Genomic DNA, 23,641 nt, shown 5'->3' on the forward strand with positions numbered 1-23,641 from the left:
TTTTTCTTTGAACCAGAAGATTTATTTGCGTGTTTTGTTTTTTAGCATGAAAAACAACTGCGACACGCCTTACATGCCTACATAATAGACTACTGCCAAAAGTCACAAGAAACAGGAATATTTCTGTATGGTCATTTGAAACTAAACTTGGGAGACATGCAGAAAGAGGTAACAACACATTTATTTGGAAACTAAAGTTCGGCGTCTAGGAAGCATACTGTTGCTTCTAGAAGACAGACATTTCCTTTACCAACATTCATGTCCTTACTGATTATGTAGACTTGCATCTTTGGGATGTGTTCTTCAAGCTGCCCAGCATTGAGGCAGAGGAAGCCCTGCGAAACTTACTGATTACAAAACCCTAAACATTTTCTACAAAAGAATTTGTATAAAACATACAGTAAAATTGGCGGAAGGTAACTACTGTGATAATTTTAGGATCTCAAACTTTTGTTCTTACACTATACGGGTGAGCACTGAGGAACTGTATGCTTAGAAGATAGTTTTTCAGTATTCTAGAAAGGAAAGCTATCTATGTAGCTAGTAAATGGAAGTTAAATAATTGATTCTTTCATGAGGAAGGTGACCTAGATCAATGGTTATTTCACCCTTCTGAATTCTCCAGACGTACTACCTGACATTGTTTTCCCTCCATAGATCATTCTTTTCGGAAGACTAGATATGATATGATGATGTGAGGAGGGTTATGTGAGTCTGGAGTCAATATGCTTATGAACAAGATACTTAGTTTCTCATATCCAGCAGCCTATCAGACATCTTCACATGGATTTTTAATAGGCGTTGCAAACTTAACATGGCTTACATCGACCTTTACCTCAAACCCATTCCATTAGAGTCTTCCTCATAACATCTCTATCTTTATGGATGTTCAGGACAAAAACTTGGGAGCTGTCCTTGACTTCATTCTTTCCCTCATATCCCACATTCTAGCCACCAGTAAACCCTGTCACTACGTACCCTGAACCTGCCAACTTCATACCATCTTCATCACTATGACATTATTTTGAAACTCTATCATCTTTTGCATGGACAAATGCAGTAGACTAGAATACATTAAGCTACTTGTATTTCTGCTTCTGCTCTTGATCTCCTATGATTTACTTCCTACAAAGTAATCGGAGCCATCTTTTAAAAATGTAAATCTGATATCATGGTATTTCTCTGCTCAAAACTCTACAAAAGTGTATTATCAATCTTAGAATAAAACCCCTACAAACCCTACATAACATGTAGACACTAAACAAACATTTTTAGGGCCGGCGCCGTGGCTTAGCGGTTAAATGCGTCTGCTACTTCGGATCCCAGGCGCCCACCGACGCACAGCTTCTCTGGTCATGCTGAGGCCGGGTCCCACATACAGCAACTAGAAGGATGTGCACTATGACGTACAACTATTTACTGGGGCTTTGGGGGAAAAAAAAAAGGAGGAGGATTGGCAATAGATGTTAGCTCAGAGCCAGTCTTCCTCAGCAAAAAGTGGAGGATTGGCATGGATGTTAGCTCAGGGCTGATCTTCCTCACATACACACACAAAAAGAGTAAACAAACATTTTTAAATGAATGAATGAGGTTAAGTAACTTATCTAATTAACATTTTAAGTTTTCAGGAGATGCCAAGTTTCTTGGTTCAGACTGTGATACCCTGCCACAGACAGAGAAAACTGTCTTAAGTCTTATACCTTAAGGTATACTGTATACCTCTTGCTCTTGACTAGTTACCTACTGAATTTTTCAATTTCTTGCTCCTTTCCAACTTTCCCTGAAGTACGGAGGTTGTAGCGATAATGCTTTCAGTAGCAGTAGTTCATAATTATCAACTTATGAGAAGATAGCTGCTAAACATTGGGTAACTGTGTTGTATTTATCTCAGTTTCCTCAATGGCCATTGAAAAATGTCTGAGCTAACAACACTGAAGAAATTACAGGTTAATCATTCAGAGAGTTTCAAACTAGGCACAGTTTGTTTAGATTTGTTGGAGAGTATACAGATCAGGAAAAGAAATAGTTACTAATATTAAAATGGCATTTAGAACCTCGTTAAATACAGCCTCACTCTAATTTTCCATTAAACATTTTCCAACTGTTCTGTTCATTTCTTTAGCATTTCTTTTATATTTTTATTTAATTTTTTGAAAGATTACATTTTGGCATTAATATTATTAATGGGAAAAATATAACCTCTTTTTCTAGGGTTAAATAACACATAAGCTTTGAATCTTGTGTCTTGTAATCACCAGGTCTTTAAAGAAACTTTTTATTGCAGATACATCAAACCTTGTCCTTGCTTCAGAATCTGTGGCCAGAAGGAGCTGATATTAGAAGTGTTGTCTGCTCCGTTTCATGCTCTGTGGCACTAATACTCTATAAAAAAATGTTACATGAGGCACAAGACTGTGAAAACCAAAACACATGCACAGAAAATCATAACACACAGGTGGGATTCTTTCAAAAATTAATTTAATTATTTAATGTTACTCTTAAAAATGTGGCGATGTTTTTGAGTAGTAGCTATAACTTCATCATCAAACAGAAAATATGTGCTTGTCACATGTTTGCTGAATAAACATTGAGATAAATATATTGATCATATTCTTATGAAAGCATGCAGGGCTCTTTACAAAACAAGTTAAGATTTTTTTTTTTTTCTGCAATGAATTTGTCATCTCTTTCTTCTCTGACCAAAGAATAAGGATCTATTTCATTCTTGTCTTAGCTGATCATCACTGCTGCTGAGAATTTCACAGGCCAATTTCGAGGTACAGGTGGTGACATCCCTCAGGAGAATTCGTTTTTCTAAAGGCTGATAGGGAGTGGTGTTGCTGGTGGCAGTGATTATGGCTGTGACCAAGATGAACCTGGATAACTAGCCATCTACTCTGTTGCTCAGAACTCATGTTTTCTGTTAAGAATACCAATAACGGCACTGATGTTACTATTAATAATAGCACCTAACTTTTATTGAGTGTGATGTGCCAATGCCAGGTACCTCATACACATCACCATTAATCTTTACAACCATTCAGCATGCTAGGTATTCTTGTTATTCTGCTTTATAGATAAATGAATCAAACAGCTAATTAGTGGCAGAGCTGGGATGGAAACTCAAGTTGTTTTTTTTTTTTAATTCTGCTAGACTACATTGCCTAGGTATACAATCATATCTCCTACTCAGGCCTGCTCTTCTACATAGGAACAGAAGTGACAATAAAAAGCTTTATCACCCTCCTTGTATTGCTGCTTTGAGCTTGTAAATAAATAGATACTAGACATGCCTCCAAATAGATGACCATCCTTCACCATTTTAAAAAATGAAAGTATTAGATACAGTGAATTCTGAGGCTCTATTTTGAAAAGTCTTCCCTCCTAGACAAAATAACTAGCTATACTGTTTAGAAAAATAAATCGTATGCTTATTAAAATTTTTCTTAAAATAAAATAACTCTAAAAAACTTATCATATGGGAAAGTTATAGGTAAGGGACTTTACAATACTGTTATTGCATATCTGAATTTTTACATTGCCTATATGTAGGTTGATATTTTTTAAATTCATGTCTTTCTAGGACTTGAAGAAACCACCAACATTAAATGAAGCAGCAGATCTTTGCAGAATGCTCTGCCTTAGTGCGATTTTCCTTCAACATTTACCTCTGTTTCAAAGAGCTAAGAGTAGAATCATTACTCATATTTGGGACAGAACACTTGCACCATTTCTACTAATGGTAGGGGAACCACATGGAAATTTACAAACATTTAAAACTCAATAAGGCAAAAGTTAGAAGGCGTAATACTTTGCCTTTTCTGATATTGCTTTTTTTTCTTGTATGCGTCTTAAAAATTGCTACCAGCAAACAATGCATGTTTCTAGGAAAAATAGTCTTGTCATGTATAAAAGTACCCAATAAGAAAAAACACTTCAACTACATCTAAAATAATCCATACTCTGAAGAGTTCCAAACAATCATATAATTTCTTTCAAGAAATAATAATCCTTATTATTGATATATATGTATATACGGTAAAGTAACGAATAAACAATTTACATAAATTCCATGTTTATACTTTATCATTAATTAAAACTGAGAAAAAGGAATGTAAAAGTCATTTGTCAACTATTGTGAAGCTTTAAAAATCTTGGTTTCCATATTCAGCACAGTGCTTCCTAGTTTGATATTTTTGTATAGTCTATTGCAATATCATTTTGGATTAACAGCTTAGCCCAAGAAAAAAGATGCATTTTGGAACAATAAGCAAAGAGAACATTGTATAATCTCTTTTATTATAATTTAAACCTGCTAAAAGTAGAATTATTCCCATTAAATTTAGCACAGAGTGCAAGTTACATAAAGCTAAAGCAATGCCTTCGTAAAATATTGAGAAAACTGTATAATACAATAAATTAAAGCATGGTTGTGTGGTTGTAGCAACATATTGTTGATTTTATTACCTAGTCATTATCAGTACAACGGTACTATGCATGCAGGTGACATTTCCACCGTATATTTAAGAAATCCCACCTGATATGTGATTGTGTTTTATTTAGGCCCTATCTTGTGAAATGATGCCAGAAGCAACTTTTAATTGAAACTCTGTAGCAATAACAATGGAATACCTACTACTTTTCTATATTGATTTTATTATTTTGAGTCAATGAAAGAATATTTATTGAGCTCCTGATTGTGATGAGTTCAAAAGAATCATTTTGTTTTAGAGCTGCAATGTACGTTAGAGAGTATAGGTTAACCAAGTTGTATTAGAGTTGGAAGAGCTGAAGCGAAAAGAAGGTAGGTCATTTGCACACAGTCATATATTTTGTCAATGCAGGAAAAGTGGCATTGTGCTCTGACATTTACTCTAGCTCCTTTTTCTTAGTATAAGTCATAGATCCTGTTGAGGGAAGCTTAAGTAAGACATGAACGTTCTGGAAAGATTTTGTATCTTAGAACATGTACCTCTCTCCTCTTTTGTTTTCTTTTTTTTTCCAGCTAAAGAGATGTGAATTTTTCATCCTAAAACAATTAAAGTCTGGAAATAATTGGAATGTGAATTTCGCTGGCCTGCCTGACTTAACTGATAATACTTTGTGGAAAAATATTGCCTATTATTATGAAATTGAATATAGTAGAGGTATGTTTTAAGTAACTGTATGTTAAGTCTTCTAATCATTTTTTTGTGAGTGGGTAAGAATTGTATCTGACAAATAATGTGGATGAGCTATTCATCAATTAACTAGAATTGAGTAGGAAGCTTTCTTTGCAGATATTTTCTATGGAAAGTCTGCATTTTCACAAGAGATAAATGGTTCCATTGAGGACTTTGGTAAGAATTCTGTTTTTCAAAACTAACTAGGAGATAATGTCAGCTATTTGGAAAAAAAGGGAAGTTAAATTGAAGGAAACTATAGGAGCTACCCCTAGAACACCATGATGTGTTACCTTTTATTGTGTATCTTTCATGTATCAGATATTTTGCATATGCTATAAAATGGCACCACAGCTTTGCTGATGATTGTTCCAGACAAGGTGTCGTTCCTGTGAAAATGGAAAAGGAGTGTCAGGTTGGAGGGTTATCTGAAGGAGGAAGATGCGTGGTGCAGGAGCCTGCCCCACTTCCCCCACCGTGACCTTCAGAACTCCTGATATCAACTCTCTGACTCCTTCACCCACCATATTGGAACCATAGGCTGACTTCTCATTTGTTAATCTGGTTTTGTTTTCTCAGCGATAGAAAAATATAGCAATACCAGTAACTAAGTTCAAAGATACTTTTGCTTTCTTATAACATTAGTTAAAACAGGAAAATATGCCAGAGCCTACTCTGTTTTGTTTTAAGCATGCAAGATGAGATACTCACAGATGTAAACTTATGAAATAATTCATATACATAAAACATAAAATATGGTGACTATCACTCAGACTTTAACTATTAATTTAAATATATTTTCTTCTTCTACATAGGGCTAAACTTGGGATTGGGTGACACTTTGATACAAGAATATCTGAAGTTGTGGAACACAGTCTTAACATTATCAGGGGATGGTGGTTTTGGTGGATCCATGCCCTTGAGGACAACGTCCAGACCATTTCTCACACAGAGGGAAACATCGCCTGGAGGTGCTGACAATTTTTTAAAGTTTATCTCATTTAGGACAGAAAGAGATTAGCAGTATAATCTTTGTTTAGAAAATAAATCTGACCTTTAAAGTTTTGCCATTTTGCAGGGTTAGTCCTGCTGATTAGCTGCCATAACTGCAGTAGCTTCTTCACCTTTTAACTGCTTTGTTTGTTTTTTTTTGTTTTCTTATTTATTTATTTAAAGTAAGGTCATGAGAAAGGGGGCTAACATTTACTAAGCACCCATTCTGCCAGGTACTGTGCTTTGCCCTTCACGTGATTTTTCCTGTTTGGTTTTCAAAACAGTGCTACCCATGGTATTGTCCTTTAGCAGAGAAGATCCCGGGAAAATTGCTTAAATCGCATAGCAAACTCATGATAAAGAGAAGATTTGAATCCAGGTCTGTCTGCCCCCATAGTCAGGCATAGAGGACATCTTGTAATAGCATCTTTACTATATTTTCTGCAAAAAGTATAAATTTTGCTAAAGCTCATATGGAGAAACCAACTTGTATTTAAGTAGATCTCAGGGGATTGTGGTTGACTGATTAGACCAGCCTATTTATGTGGAAAAATTTTATTTGATACTTAAATATATAAAGGTTCTTTTAAGTTTCAACTAATCAAAGATACAGAAGTTATTTTATTACTATTTCATTTTATTAATTTTGATGATTAAATTTTGAAAATTTTTATAAGCTTTATAACTTATTTTCTTTAGTCTATGGAGAAATAGACATATTTCTTACTGTGGGTCAGAACAAATACTTGTCTTTTCTGGATTGCACAGTGATTTCTTGACTCTATTTCTCAAGTGCATTCAACTTCAGCTGAAATAGAAGTCTACTTCAGTTCACTCAATATATTTACATTTGTGACAATATGTGGAATATAGATTTAATGTAAACATCCTGAATTGCAACAATTCTATTGAAGTATTATTTATTTTGCAATAAATGGTGAAAATGTTTACCTTTGCTGTTCCAGAAACACTGGCATCACATTGGTAAATTATTATTAGAGTTAGGTGTTCAAATATTAATTGTATTCCTAAATACTACCAGGATCAAATCAAGAAATTCATAAATCAGGACTCATTCCTCTGAAAGCTGAGATTATAGAAGATTATGCTGGAGATATTATGTCAAAACTACATTTTCTAAGCAGGTAATTTGTAAAAAAATCTTTGCTTGTTTGTGATATCTATATTTCTATACAAATATAAAGCCGAGTATAGTGAGACAGATTTGTTGTATATATTTTACTTATATGATTAAAATTTCACATTGGAAGATAAATTTTAGTGAATTTTACTTTATTTAGACATGATTGATTATTATGATTTAAAAAACATTTATTTATCTTCTTTAAACATTTCAATTGCCTTTTTCTCAGTAATAAGTATGATGAAGTTAAGGGTTTAATTAAAGTAGTGAGTGGCTGAGGTGTGGTGGTAGCCAAGAAATAGAAATTAAATTACAGATGTGAGATCATCCATCCATCTATGTGGATCATGAAATCATCAAGGATGATGAGAGAAGAAATAGTAAGGAGAAAGACAGTAAGCTAGGTTGATATCATCAGTGAAAGAAATGGAGTAACAAACAGGATAACTTTCTCAACAAGGAAGGATTGTTGGGGATGACACTGGATGGAGTAAGGCTGCATGAAGACTATTTATACTAATATGTATTGTTTATCTGAAATTCAAGTTTGTCTGTTTCCTACATTTTTATTTGCTAAACCTATCAATCTTATGTCAGAGTCATATATTTCAATGGAGTAGAAAGGGTAACAGAGGTCCTGAAGCAGCAAAGAGGAGAAAGGAGGGTATTAAATTACCTCCAGGCCCAATAGTAAGGGAGTAATTGAAAAAAAAAAATTAGCAAACTTGAAGAGGAAACAAAGGAAACAGAAAACGTCCTCAAGGAAGAGTCAGGCTTTAGTAGAGAAAGTTGGGTGAAGGGAGCATTCAAAGAAGAGTTTATGGATATAAGGAATTGCTGATGACAGTCTCTAAGTTCCAGAAGATACTGTGAAAGGGTTTATAATGGAGTTAAAGAATTAGATTCATATGAAGATTAGAGTCTGGTATTGATGGTGGTGACCTTATAAGTGTAAACTTTGAGTAAAGAATGAGATAAACAGAAATGTCTGGCCTGATGGAACTAGTTCTGAGGTGGTTTAGGTAGTCCAAACATTAACCATCATTCTAAGGATGGGTCTTTTAGGCAGTTAATGGTGAGGAGATAAGGAAGGCTGGAATGTGTATAGTGGAGAGAACGTGGACTTGGGTGGTCTCACAAGGAGACTGGAGCACTTGAAAACAAAAGTGATCCTACCAATTGACAGACAGTCTGCCATGGCAGACATGACAAAACAAATCACTGTGAAAATAACAAATTATTTGGCAAATGTTATATGTTTTCAAAATATGTATTTTTTTTTAAAAAAATGAAAGTATTTCTACATGATGCTATGCAACAATATAAATTCCAAGTGGACAGAAATCTAAATGTGAAAGATAACAGTTACACTTGCAGAGGAAAATAGCTTTACGATCTCAGGGTAGAGATACAAGAGCATTTAAATACTACGTAAAACTCAAGTCATTAAGAAAAAGAGAGTACATCTGACAATATTAAAATTAAATATAGTAATACAAAAATTTGGAGAAGATATTTAAAACGTATATAACCAGCATAGGATTAATATAAAGGATTTAGTGTAAAGAATTCCCGTGATTCATAAGAAAATGATGAATCAGACAGTAGAAAAGAGGAAAAGAATAGGAGCAGTTAATTAGTCAAAAAGTAAGTGTGGTAGTAGCCAATAAAACTATGAAAATATGTTCAACTTCACCGTTAATCAAGGAAACGAAGATTAAATCTACAATTAACTGATATTCAACACCCTTTATTTTGGTAACATTTACAATACTAGGTGGTGCCGAACATGTGTGGCAATGGAAGCAACTAGTGAGGCTGTGGAAACATCATTTAAACATTGCCAGTGGGAATAGAAATTGATAAAACCTAGTGAAGTTCAAGATGTGCATTCTCTACAACCTGAAATTTAACTATAGAAACTATGCTATATTTGAGTAAGGATAAATTGCATTAATGATCACGGCAGTACTGTTTGTATAGAAGTAAATTAAATATCAATCAGTAGGAGAAGGAATTGTAGGCTATTAATACAATGGAATACTCCCTAGTAAAAATAAAAAACTGCATGAATGCACACATCAACATATATGAATCTCAAAATCGTGTTGTTAATGCAACAAAGCAAGTTAGAGAATGATGTAGTTGTCATGTTGTCATTTAGATGCAGTCTATTTAGTAATGGTATACAAATGTGATATATACCATTGATAAATACAAAGTGGCAGTTAGTTTTTAGAAGAGAGAAGAATGGCATTTCTGAGCAGTATCTAGGAGGCTTAAAATATATCTGCAATGCTTTATTTATTTAAAATAAATAAGATCTGGGGCCGGCCTGGTGGCGCAAGCGGTTAAGTGCGCGCGCTCCACTGCGGCGGCCCGGGGTTCGCCGGTTCAGATCCTGGGGGCGCACTGACGCACCGCTTGGCAAGCCATGCTGTGGCGGCGTCCCATATAAAGTGGAGGAAGATGGGCATGGATGTTAGCCCAGGGCCAGTCTTCCTCAGCAAAAAAAGAGGAGGATTGGCAGATGTTAGTTAGCACAGGGCTGATCTCCTCACACACACATACAAAATAAATAAAATAAATAAATAAAATAAATAAGATCTGAAGAAAACCTGGAAAACCATTAACATTTAAAAAAGTGAGTGGCCATTCCCTTGGTCATCCAGTGTCATGACTTTAAATATTAACTTTTTGCTAGAAAGTCTTGAATTCTTATCTCCAGCTTTTTTTTTTTTTGCTGTAAATTCCCAAAATTGTATCTTGAGACAGTCCTTTGAACTCCTGATTATAATTGGATGTCTTCTAGACATATCACACTCAACACATAAATGCCAAACTCCTGATCTTCTTGCAGGAAGCTGATCTTCCCTCGGTGTTCCCTATCTCCGTCTCTTTTCTTTCCCTTTCTCAGGCGGGAATTCTTGGAATCAACCTTGACTTCTCTTTTTCTTTCTCATACCACATTCAAACTGTCAGCCCAACTTATTTCCCCTCCTCCAAAATGCAGGTAGAGTATTTCCTTTTCTTGCTTCTGCCTGCCCTGCATCTCCTGTACACTCTACCAGCGTCTCTTGATTATTGCAGTAGACCCCTAACTGGTCTCCTACTTCTGCCTTTGCCTCCTTCACTACATCTCAACACAGCAGCCAGAGTGGTGCTGTGGGGGGAAAAACCAGGTTACTTCTCTCCTCTGCTCAAAACCTCCCAAGGAGTTTCAATTCGCTCAGATTAAAAGGACTACAGGGCTCTACTGCTCTCTGGCCTCTAACCAACTCTGCCTTACCTCTTTGACCTTATTCCCCACTTATTTCTCCCAAGTTCTCTTTTTTTTTTTTTCTTGGTAAATACAATATATTTACAAATTTCATAACAACTCTTCCATGTTGCAAGTGTTCTAGAACAGCCTACACATTAATTTCCATCAAGCTTTCTCATATGACTTATATTTATATTTCTTTTTAGTGGGAATTTCACATATAATGGTGTAGGCCATTCCCATGTTGTTTACATCCAAGACGTTTGAATCAAGGGACTCTTTTTATGCCTTCATTAAGATCTGGGATGACAAAAGTCTTTCCACATTCATTACATTTATATGGTTTTTCCTCTGGTGTGCATTCTCCCATATCCTCAAAAGTTTGCATGACAAATAAAGGCTTTCCCACGTTCCTGTTATTCATAGGGCTTATCTCCAGTATGAGTTCTTTCAAGTCTACAAAGAGAACTGGGAAAACCAAATGCTTTACTACATTTTGCACATTGATGTAGTTTCTATCCAGTATGATTTCTTTTATGTATTTGGAAAATGTGATGAGAACTGAAGACTTGCCCATTTTCTCTATATTCATAGGTTTGCACTCCAGCATGACTTCTTTCATGTCTTCAGAGTAATCTGGGATACATGAATGCTTTCTCACATTCCTTACATTTGTAAGGTCTATCTCCAGTGTGAATCATCACGTGTGATTGGAGGCTTGAGCAATCTACAAAGGCTTTCCCACATTCCTGACATTCATAGGGTTTTTCTCCAGTATGAATTCTTTCATGTACTCAAAGAGAACTGGAAGTAGTGAATGATTTCCTGCATTTTTTACATTCATATAGTTTCTCTCCTGTATGAATTCTTTCATGTTTTCTAAGAGAACTGGTACAACTGAAGGCTTTACTGCATTCTTTACATTCATATGGTTTCTCTCCAGCGTGACTCCTATCATGTACTCGAAAGGAACTGGGAGAAATAAATGCTTTCTCACATTCCTTACATTTATAAGGTCCATCTCCAGTGTGAAAGATCTTGTGTGACTGAAGGCTTGAGGGAGATATAAAGGCTTCCCCACATTCCTTACATTCATAGGGTTTCGCTCCAGTATGAGTTCTTTCATGTACTCGAAAAGAACTGGGATAACAGAAGGTTTTACTGCATTTTTTACATTCATAGGGTTTCTCTCTAGTGTACTATCTTTCATGTCTTTGAAGAGAAGTGGAAGAAGTGAGTGCTTTATTGCATTTTTTACATAGAATTTTACATTTTTTACATAGAAATTTCACAGAATTTCTCTTTAGTGTGATTTCTTTCATGTATTTGGAAAACCTGAGGAGAAATAAAAGCATTATCACATTCCTTAGATACAAATGGTATTCCTCCTGTGTGAGTTCTTTTGTATTTTTTTAAGTTAGTGTGCAAACTGAAGGCTTTCCCACATTCTTTACATTCATAGGGTTTCTCACCAGTGTGACTCCTTTCATGTATTTGAAATGAACTGGGATGAATGAAAACTTTCCCAAATTCCTTATATTTATAAGGTCCATCTCCAGTGTGACAGATCATATGTGATCGAAGGCTTGAGGGAGCTATAAAGGCTTTCCCATATTCTTTACATTCATAGGGTTTCTCCCTAGTATGAATTCTTTCATGTACTCAAAGAGAACTGGAAGAAGTGAATGCTTTACTGCATTCTTTACATTTATAAGGTTTCTCTCCAGTATGAGTTCTTTCATGTATTTGAAGAGATCTGGAAGAAGTGAATGCTTTACTGCATTTTTTACATTCATAGGGTTTCTCTCCAGTATGAGTTCTTTCATGTTTTCGAAGAAGACTAGGAAAAATGAAGGCTTTCCCACATTCCTTACATTTATATGGCTTCTCCTCATATTTTTCACAGTCATATGGTTTGTGTTCAGTGTGACATCTAACGTGCCTATTAATGGATGAATGATGCATGAAGACTGTTCCACATGCACTATATTTACATGGTATTGCTGCACTAGTTTTCTTGTTCGGATCAACATTTGGAATAAGGCTGAAGTTTTCTCTACATTGACTATCCTCTTCACTTTCAGAGTCTCAATACCATATGACTTCTATTAAGGCCAGGTTCCTGAAGGTTTCCCACATCACATCACTGTAGAGTTCCTTCTGTGAAGTATCCAGTAAAGCCCACTCCTCTGGGGTGAAGTTCACAGTCACATCCTCAATGGTGACTGACTCCATTCCTACATTTACTGGGTCCCCTAAGGTCCTTCCTATGACTCTCGAGGTCGGTACAGGTCACAACCTGACAGAATAGGCAGCAGAGCCATGCAGCACATTTAATGGCGGGGAGACACGACCCGCAGCGTGGCTCTCTCCCAAGTTCTCTTGCTCTCTTGCTCTGTGCATGCCGGCCTGCTTTCTGTTCTTTTTTTTCAGCCTTAGTGTGATGTGATTGACATATAACATTGTGTAAGTTTAAGGTCTACAACGTGATGATATAATACACATCTACATTGCAAAATGACCACCACAATAAGATTAGTTAACACATCCATCACCTCACATAATTACCCTTTTTTGTTTGTGGTGAGAATATTTAAGACCTACTCCCTTAACATCCTTCAAGTACATAATAACGGTATTGTTAACTATAGTCACCATGATGTACATTACATCCCCAGAACTTATTCATCTTATAACTGGAAATTTGTATTCTTTGACTAATATCTTCCCATTTCCCCCACTCCTCAGCCCCTGACAACCACCATTCTACTCTCTGTTTCTATGAGCTTGATTTTTGTTTTTTTTAGATTCCACGTATAAGTGAGATCATATGGTATTTGTCTGTCTCTATCTGACTTATTTCACTTAGCACAATGCCCTCAAGTTCCATCCATGTTGTCACAAATGGCGGGATTTCCTTCTTTTTAATAGCTGAAAGTTATTTCATTGCATGTATATATACACCACATTTTTTTATCCATTCATTTGTCAATGGACACTTAGTTTGCTTCCATGTCTTGACCATTGTGTTTCTTGAACACAACAGCCACTGTCCCACCTCACAGCCTTTCTGCCTACTGTTTTATTTGCTCAAATGTTCTGACTCAGACAACCTTTAACCCATTGTTCAAGTAGCTTTCCGGCAAAACCCTTCCTTACCCTCCTACTTAAAATCACACCTTCTCCTCCTGCTGGAACTTGCTGCCCTCTCCTCCTGCTTTATTTTTCTTCACCATGCTTTTCACCATCTGGCATAGTATTTATTTTACTTTTATATTTCTTTGTTGTCTGTAAGTCTCTATTAGTATATAAACTCCACAAAGACAGTTTTTTAAGTCTGTTTGTTCACCAACATATTCTCAGCATCTTGATGAGTACCTGGCACAGGTGCTTGATGAGTAGCAGACACTCAATGAATATCTTGAGATAAATGAATAGTAGGTTCATAAGTGTCACTTATTTTCTAATCTTTTCTTTATGCTTGAAATATTTCACAAGTGCACACACATACGCACAAAGAAACAAGCTAAAATAATCCAGAAGAGTCTCTCAACTTCAGAAATACCATCTTTTATAGTAGGTGAGGCTATATACAATTGGTTATTATTTGATACCTAATTCAATCCCACATAAAAAGAAATTCTTAACATGTACTTTTAAAAAATCACTATCGAGATGACAATTCTATAGATATTCTTGCCTGCTTCTTGACTATTTCTTCAAGAGATAAAGTTTGCAAAAAATGTATTTTGCTCATTTATAATTATAAAATTAAAGAAAGAGACCCTTTGAGTAAGTCCATGGTTTACAGTAGAAACTAAAAACAAAAATTAGAAGTGTATTATAATGTATGCCTTTTGTTTTTTTCTCAGTGATGACCCAGCTGTTCTATCTCTTCCTAAAAAGAGAGAATTTGATGAACTCACACACTGGCATTCTTCTAGACCTCTCAGTGATGATTTTGAAAGGACTCTGTGCAACAGTGATGGTAAATATAACTAATATCTGGTAAACATTTCAACATTCTTATTTATTAAATAATTGCATCATATGTATAAGAAAACAATGACTCATCCGAGATTAATGAAGCCTAATTTATAGTCTCCTCCTTCTCTCTCTCTGCCACTGTACAAATTTCCAACACCTTCCACAGCAAGACTGGGAAGAAGCTAATTTCTATAGTATGAAAAGCGAGATTCCAATTGATCTATTGGGGGGAAAGCTGTTTTGTCCAGACAGGTTCTTCAGCATTTTGTTTTTCTCAGGTTGCTACAACAAGTTACTTTACATGTATTATTAAAGTTCTTTTAGTTTTTGTTCTTCTTGGTTAAAAATTCCTTTGTATTATCTTACAAGATCCAATGCCTTCATTAACCACATTATATTGTCATTGTTTGCCCAAACTGGTAATTACATTAATTGCCTGCTCTAAAATATTGTTTAGGAGGTCTTAAATATTGGAATAATCTAACAATTATTTTGGCAGTGAGATATTATGGGCCAAAGTAGCTTGTAATCTTGTTATCTCCTTGGATTTCAAATTGGTTCAGGAAAATCAGTATAGGAAAAATTAAAAATCAGTGGCACACAAATATGATTTTTTTAGCTTGGGAAATGGCAGCCAGATTGGTGTTGCAGATCTCTGACACACTCAGGAGGCGTCTATCCTGTGAATTGAGACCCACTATGCGGCCAGCTTTGTGCCGGCTTCCGAGAATACGGCAGGGAACATGAAAGAGATGTTCCTGCTCTTGTAGTGCTCACAGTCTAGCAGGAAAGCAGATAGTAAACAAATCATCACAGAGATACTTATTTAAAATTATGATGAATACTACAATCACGAACAAAGGGTGTGAAAAGAGTCTGCTAGAGGGACTGGGGAATTTTCAAGCCAAATCTGAAAGATGAAGGTGGTTAGTTGGGTGCGTGGTACTGGTGGGGACTAGTAGGACAACATCATGACAGGAAGTGACCAGAGAGCCTGGAGTATAGACAGTGATGTGAGATGATGCGGCATCATCATGCAGGCCCCTGTAGGCTCTAATGAGGATTTTGAATAACAGAAGAGAATCAGGAAGCCACTGAAATGTTTAAACCATGTGCGTGACAAAATCAGGTTTATATTTTAAAAGGATTGCTTTGGCAGCAGTGTGGGGAAAGGAAACACTCCTTTCAGTTGTGTGCAGTACTGCTTCAGACAAAGAATAGTCTGCAAATTGGTAATGTCTCGCTTACAGAGTCCATTCTGTGCTATTATGTGGAATTTGATTATTTTAGCCAAATGTTTTTGACCTAATTTGGGGATAGTTTTCAGAGACTCTATTTTCAAGTCAGATGCTCTTTTGGAGTGTTCCTGTGCTTTGTTCTTGACCCTGTGCCCAGGGCCATCAACAATGCCAAAGAGCTGGTGTTTTCTCTTGTGGTTTTGATGCACTGGAAGAAAAGAAAGGTGTAAGCTCACCATTGACTTGTTCTATGGGATATATCCATAATGCCTAGAAGATTGCAAGAAAGCAAATATAAAAATAGCAGATATTGATTTAGATCCTTCCATGATATTTAAATATGGCTCAAATAATTTGAATTTCTATATCTCAATCTCTAACATGTCTATAATTAGATTAATGTGAATTTCTAAGGGAATTTGTGAAAGCCTTTCTCATGAATCCCTCTGAATGGAACTCTAATTTATAAATAGCATTGTCAACATATTTTAATAATTTATTTCCTACAGCTAAATCCAAAGATGCCAAAGGAAGACGAGAAATACAGAAATTACATCATTTTTATCACGTCTTTGGAAAATCTTTGTTAGAAAGTAACAGATCAGTAAGGATTGTAAGAGAAAGAGCTCTGCCACCTCTAGAGAATTCTTCTGGGCAAAAGAAAAGAAAACACCAGGTACATTCTTGATGTAGCAGGGCTCAGGCATGTGTGGATCCTAACATTCTGCTATCCATGTGAGATCCTCATTAACAATATCCAGCATTGTACACATGGGTAATCTCATCTGTTATTAAAGAAGACAAAACTCCTTTTAAAAAAAATTAATAACTGTCAACTCAAGTATATTCTAAATATTAACCACAAATTACAAAAGATAAAACAATTTATTCTCCTTTTAGAATATTTGTAAAATAAAGAAAAATGTAATGAAGAAAACAAAATCCTAGTAGGACCTTCACACAGAATTAAGCACTGTTAACATTTTGGTGCATTTCCTTGTGGTCATTTTTCTTTCCATACTGTTAAGAATCTTTTGAAACACAATTTGATGGCTGTATAATCTAAATATGGCTGTGCTATTATTTGTTTAATTATCTCGTTTGGAAATATAGAAAAATTGGTATAAAAAAAGAGGAAAAAAGTCTATACTCTCACATCTGGCAGATAATCACTATTAACATTTTGACATACAAACTTTCTTTTTTATCCATATAGTGTTTTTTTTTGTAAAAGTCATATATTTTTACAAAATATATTTTTAACCTCTATCCCATCTATCAATATATAATGGACATTTTTCTGTGTCATTATTCCATAATAGCATATTGTTTCCCAAATTTTAAATAACATTTAAAAAAAGATTATAAAGGTCAAACACATCCAGTAAATTGTTACGTAGAAAAGTATAAAAAAACTGAAAGATCACTACAATTTTGCCCCTCCAAAAAGTTACTTCTATTAACTTTCTGGTGAATATCCTTCCAAGTATTTCAACCTATACATATTTACAAACATGCACACAAACAATTTAAAAATTTACATATGGTTTTATTATTTTTCCCCTTTAAACAATGTATTTTGGAGAAAGTTCTATTTCAATGAAGTAGGAATAAACTTTTCCTTTTAATATTTGCATTTTATAATATATTTTTCTATTTTTATTGTTTTTTATGTTTCCATTATTTTACCACTATAACCTGTGCTATGATAAACATAATTTTATCTGAATCTTTCTACCCTTTTCTAATTACTTAAAGAAGTAATTGCTGGGTTAAAGACTATGAAAAATTTTAGGGCTTTTGATATGGACCAATACGTTCTCATTTAAGAGGGCTATACCAATTTCCACTCTTATTATAAAGTTAATACACATAATAACAGTATTAAAATATTATTGATTATTGAACTCTTATGTGAAAAACACTGTGCTCAGTACATAGTGAGTGGCTGAGCCAGGCTGGACTCTGGAACCTGCTGCCCTTTTAATTATTTAGCTATAATGATTATCATCATCAGCATATGAGAATGTCTTATTTACTTTTTTTTTGCTTTTTCGGAATTCCTCTTAACAAGGGGTTTTAATCTCAATTTCTTTAAACACCACTGATATGAGTATCTTTTCAAAATTTAGAGTCCATTTGTGTTTCTTCCTTTATGAGTTTCTCTTTTATGTCCTTTATCTTCTATTGCTGTAGTATTTTCCTTTTGCTTATTGATGGCTAAGAGCTATGTATATTTATTTATTTATTTAATTTTTTTGTGTGAGGAAGATCAGCCCTGTGCTAACATCTGCCAATCCTCCTCTTTTTCCGCCGAGGAAGACTGGCCCTGGGATACCATCCGTGCCCATCTTCCTCCACTTTTTATGGGACTCCGCCACAGCATGGCTTGCCAAGCTGTGCATGGGTGTGCACCCGGGATCCGAGCACGCGAACCCTGGGCCACAGCAGCGGAGTGCGTGCACTTAACCACTTGTGCCACTGGGCCGGCCCCACGAGCTATGTATATTTCAAAAATAATATTCCTTGTCATATATATTGAAAACATTTTCTTAGTCTCCATTCTCTATTTTGTGCTTAAGGGAGTTCATTTTTCTGGATGCTCTCATGTTACCTACATGTTATCGTGTAGACCACACACTCCAGGGACATCTTTTTACCTCTGCTCGGGACATGCTACTCCACTAAGGAGCTAACATCACTTAATCGGTACTCAGGAGTTCTTGCGATGGTCCATTTTTCCCACATTGAGGAGGCAGAGAATGGGGGAGAGCTAAATAAGGACATGCCTTGAGATTAGGACGAAAAATGTTGTCACAATGGTTGGCCATGGCAGCATTCTCTATTGCATACAATAGTCCACATATTGCAATATTAGGCCTGATTTTGCCAGCCTTTATAACTATTTTCATTGTACCCCATGCAAACCTATTAGATTTCTTCTGGGAATCCCTGGACAAAATTTGTATTTGTTTTTCTGTGAAGTGCAGTATGTTACACTCCAGGGCAGTTTTTGTGATTATACTACAGCTGGTCTAAGCTTATAAATGATACATATCTCAGTTGAATATTGGTTTAAAATGGTCTTTCTTAGACCCAACCTCATAGACTTACAATGCCAGAACACTGGTTTTTCAGCATAATGGATTAAGGAAATAATAGTTGAGGAGACAGAGAAAGGGAATGGTGAATTATCATGCTTGTGTAAAAAATAGAGGTTTGGATTTAGTTGTTTGAGACCTCTAAAGTCTTATTTGGTGTGCTATTTTAATGTCCTGAATGGTAAACTAATGGTCTGGGATATTAAATATTTCTTTCAAAAATATCAAATGTATTATCCTGGAAACATTTGCTTTTGTTGTTTAGTTGAGTTTTTTTCTATTTTTTTGTTTTTTAGAAGACAAACGCAGAAAAATTTATTGAAGAAAATCAAAAGAGACAGCTAGCGAAGCTAGAAAAAAGAGAGGAAGAACGATGGAATAACTTGTCCCTGCATATTGAAAAGGAAATTAAAGAAAATCCTAAATCTGGAATAAAAAGACTAGACAACTTTCTTCAAATATGCTCTGTTAAATCTGTAAAATTTACTGCAGAAATGGCAGGAATGGATGCCTGTTTCAAATTATGGATGGAAAACTGTTTAAAAACAGGTATATAAATATATTCATTTCAGAAATTTTTTTAAGATTAAAAAATCAGTTAGAACAGAGCAAAAGAATTGGTATTGGGTACAGATTCCGAATCTTCTATCCTGTGCTGACTTTGGGAACTCTATTTGATGTGTAAAGAATAAGAAGATTTCTTTTGATCCGTAATACCGTCATGATTATTTGTATATGTGATAGGTATTGGTGGATAGATTCCATTTGAAATTCAATGCAGCAAACAGTTCTTCAAGGTCAACCATGAGCTGAGTACCTTTTAGGTACCCATGGGGCTTCCAAACAGAAGAGCATGGGCCTTGCTCTGAAGGAGATTAAGGATCAGTCTCTCAAGGGACTCTGGCATATTCTGAACTAACTGTAACATAGTGCGATATCCACAACCAAAACAGCGTACAGCTGGTCCTCCGTATCCCTGGGTTCCACGTCCATGGATTCAACCAACCGAGGTTCAAAAGGCCTATGATGGTTGTCTCTGTACTGAACGTGTACAGATTTTTGTCTTCTCATTATTCCGTAAACAATACAGTATAACAACTATTACACAGTATTAGGTATTATAAGTAATCTAGAGATGATTTAAAGTACAAGGGAGGATGTGTGTAGATTATATGCAAATACTACACCATTTTATATAAGGAACTTGAGCATCCGGGAATTTTGGTATCTGCAGGAGTCCTGGAACCAATCCCCCAAGGATGCCGAGAAATGACTGTATAGATATGTTGTGTGGATATTACACGTAAGAAATTGAGGCTCCAGGAGAACAAATTATGTGGCCAAATTTCATTGACAGAGCAAGGATTTTAATATAACACTCTTACTCCAAAATATACACACAAATTAAATAATTAGTAAATTGGAGCACAACAGTGTTGTGGATGAGGGCAAGAGAGTAAACATTTCTGATTGAAGGGAAGACGAAAGATATTTAGTTCTTAATTGTGGTCACAGGAAAGCAAATATTAAAAGAGTAAATATGGAATGGCCATCATGTTTCTAAAAAAGTCAATTCAGCCCATCCTCCATATTAATCCTTATGATTGAATAATAACAGCTGCCATTATTATATCATTTTATATGGATTATTTTGTTTAATCTTTATAATAACCATATGAGGTGAGATCTATTATTATTATCCCCATTATAGCTGTAAAGAAAATGAGGCTTAGAGATGTAACTTTCCAAGTTCCTAAGTCAAGCACAGGCAAGTTAAATTTGAATTTCAGATAAAAAATGATATTTTTTAGTATAAGTATGTGCCATGCAATATATATCCCAAACTAGGTCTCCTGTATTTTTATTTGCTAAGCTGGCAACTCTACTCTCACTCAAGAGCCCACACTCTTCACTGCTATGCAGTACTGGTCATTATGAGTTCCTCAATTATTGTGAGTGATTCATATAAAAACGCTTTTTTTAATCCTGCAATAAAATTGTCAGCTTTTGGGGTTTCAACATTTTGCCTATCTTAAGTTATGAACGTCAATGTTTTATTTCAACAGAAGCAGAATCCAGAGATATAAAGCATAATAATTAACTTGATGAAAAGGATTCACATAATCCATGAAAAATATTCAGAACTGTTACGAAATACACATCGACGAAAATTAGCCAGATATCTAAGATATATTGGATTTGACAACTTGGCACACTCAGTATGTCCTCAGGTAGATGGTATAGAAAATATTACATGACATTCATATATATGAGGATGTATGTGTGTGAAGTATTTTATGGAATGTATTCAGGATTAATGTATATTAGATTAAGTAAATGATTAGCCATGTATAGACACTGATCTAATATTTTTTATAGACATGTATTTACCTAGAATAAATGTTTCATTTGTACCAAGGGTACTGTGGTCTGAATGTCTGGGACCCTCCAAAATTTATGTTAAAATTCTAAGCCCCAGAGTGATGGTTTTTGGAGGTGGGGCCTTTGGAAGGTGATTAGGTCATGAGGGTGGAACCCTCATGAATGAGATTAGTGCCCTTATGAAAGATACCCCAGAGAGCTAGCTCATCCTTTCACCATGTGAGATTACAGTAAGAAGATGGCCATCTAGGAGGAAGCTCTCACTAGACACCAAATCTTTGGGTGCCATGATCTTGGGCTTCTCAGCCTTCAAAACTGTGAGAAATAAATGTTTATTGTTTGTAAACCACCCAGTTTATGGTATTTTTGTTGTAGCAGCCCAAATGGACTAAAACACAGGAGCTCTCTATCTTAGAACAAACTCTTACCAAAGCCCACAGGGCCCTACATAACTCGTCCCTGGTCACCTCTCTGTTCCGATTTCCAACCATTCTATTTGTTGAGTGAACAGGGTTCCTTTTTGTCTCAGAGTATTGCATCAGCTATTTCTTCCATATGAATGTTTATTCCCTCAGATCTTAACATGGCTTACTCCTTTGGTTGTTAAGGTTTTAGATGAAACATCATCTTATCAAAGAAACATTTATGGCTGGCTTGAGACCATCTAATCTCAAATAGCATTTCCTCCACTCCTCTCACCACCCATGAAGTCACCAAAAAATTTCCTTATTTCTCTTTCTTAACAGCATGTCACTATCTGAACTTCTTTGTTTGTTTTGTTCATTTGTTTCTGTTTGTTTCTCAAAAGTAGAGTGTAATTCCCATAGAAGCAGGGCCTTTCTCTCTGTTTCTGCTATGCCTCTTATGCAGTAAGTTTAAAATATCTGTTCAACAAATAGAAGGAAGGAAGGAATAAAGAAAGAAGTGAAGGGTGAAGGGAAGAATTCTCCTGCAGATGTGATTGCTGTCAGTAAATTGTGTCTGTTTATCTGGAAGATTTCTGAAGACTTCTGGAAAGAATTAAAATTTATCCTCAGAGAAATGGATCAACTTAATTTTGTTTTTATCTAGGAAAATTTTACTTATGATTATTTCTATTGAATATTCTTACATATACTAACTCCTTTAAACTTCCCATTTAATTGTCTTCAGCTGTTACTTCAAAAGAATCTGTTTGAAGAGAAAATATTTTTTAAGTCAAAATATCTTTCCAAGTACTGACTTGAGCACCATAAAGACAGTACACTTAGAAACAGGGCAGCTCTACCCGTGCTGTTGCTTAGTTTTGTTCAAGTAGAGATGCTTTCTGTTAGTGGAGGAATGGAAGGGGTACATGGAGAGGACATCAACTCAGATGACTGGCGAGAAAGAGGAGGCCTAGCTAGCCTTCCACTTCCTCCTGAACAAGTGCTTCCTTTAAGGGCTCTGTAACGTTTGTGAGTCTTCATACTGACCCACCACAGAGATCCAGCCTTTTGCTAGTTTGCCCATTCCTGAAGAGTGCTAACAGGATCCATAAATCCTTCCTAGCTGCATCTTGCTCCCATATTCTCAGGATGACTTTGGGCCACTCTTTGACAATCTGTAGGATTTCTCTGGAGATCTTGAGGCCAGCTTTCCCAGATGGCTTTTGTTTTCCCCATTACACTTCACATCCCGCGTAGAAATAGCCCTGTATCTTGATTACTCAAGTGCCATATCCAAAGTTCAATCGGCATATTTAACAAGGCTTTTGAAGTCTTGTGGCTATAGAAATGAATTACACTGCAGAAAAATATGTTAATGCAGAATGTGCATTGAGTTCATAGTCCAAATCCAACCATAGTATGCACTAGAGACCCCTTTCTTTGGTTGTTCTATCCCTATTTCATATTGCAAGAGTATATATTTTATTTCCCACAGAAGGAGACCTATGTTTCCCCACTCCTGTGAGAGACCTGAGAAACTGGAAGAAAACAGTTTTCCTAAAACAAACTCACCAGCTCTAGAAAAACAATTCTCTCTCTCTTAAAAAAACAAAACAAAACAAAAAACTTGATGATGATGATGGACAGAAATCTAGCTCCCCACTGTTTCCAACTGCTCCAGATTTGAAATAGGATATTTGCTTTATTATTCCTTGACCAAAACTACCATTACAGTTTTTTCTTTTTTTCTTAAACAAGAAATAAACAGAAAATTTTTAGAAATTAATAGAAAATGGCAATTTTTAAATGGAGTTTTTCCTGCTTCAAGCCATCAATGTTTCGAAACATGTTTTGTGGTTGATTCTCAACCAGAACACCTCAACATATAAATTTATGTTTCCCATGCTTTGCTAATATTATCATAATCAAGTGTTATCAGAACTTGAAGAATAGAGGCTATGTGAA

General features: G+C 35.5%; 1 protein-coding gene and 1 pseudogene across 1 annotated transcript in view; one reads left to right on the forward strand and one right to left on the reverse strand.

The window, feature by feature from the left end:
• LOC106800112 (putative ATP-dependent RNA helicase DDX60) overlaps nt 1-23,641 on the forward strand; it is a 100,731-nt gene that overhangs the window by 8,624 nt on the left and 68,466 nt on the right. Inside the window, 11 exon segments of the mRNA XM_087437258.1 lie at nt 46-168; nt 2,285-2,455; nt 3,584-3,742; nt 5,006-5,147; nt 5,978-6,133; nt 7,198-7,300; nt 14,434-14,549; nt 16,296-16,462; nt 19,184-19,436; nt 20,954-20,973; nt 20,975-21,118. Coding sequence (XP_087293384.1) covers nt 46-168; nt 2,285-2,455; nt 3,584-3,742; nt 5,006-5,147; nt 5,978-6,133; nt 7,198-7,300; nt 14,434-14,549; nt 16,296-16,462; nt 19,184-19,436; nt 20,954-20,973; nt 20,975-21,118 — 1,554 coding nt within the window.
• Nucleotides 10,804-12,830, reverse strand: LOC147915793 (uncharacterized; annotated as a pseudogene).

The sequence above is a fragment of the Ceratotherium simum genome, chromosome 12 (assembly GCF_057802395.1).
Source record: "Ceratotherium simum simum isolate JZ-2026a chromosome 12, ASM5780239v1, whole genome shotgun sequence".
Taxonomy (NCBI): Eukaryota; Metazoa; Chordata; class Mammalia; order Perissodactyla; family Rhinocerotidae; genus Ceratotherium; species Ceratotherium simum.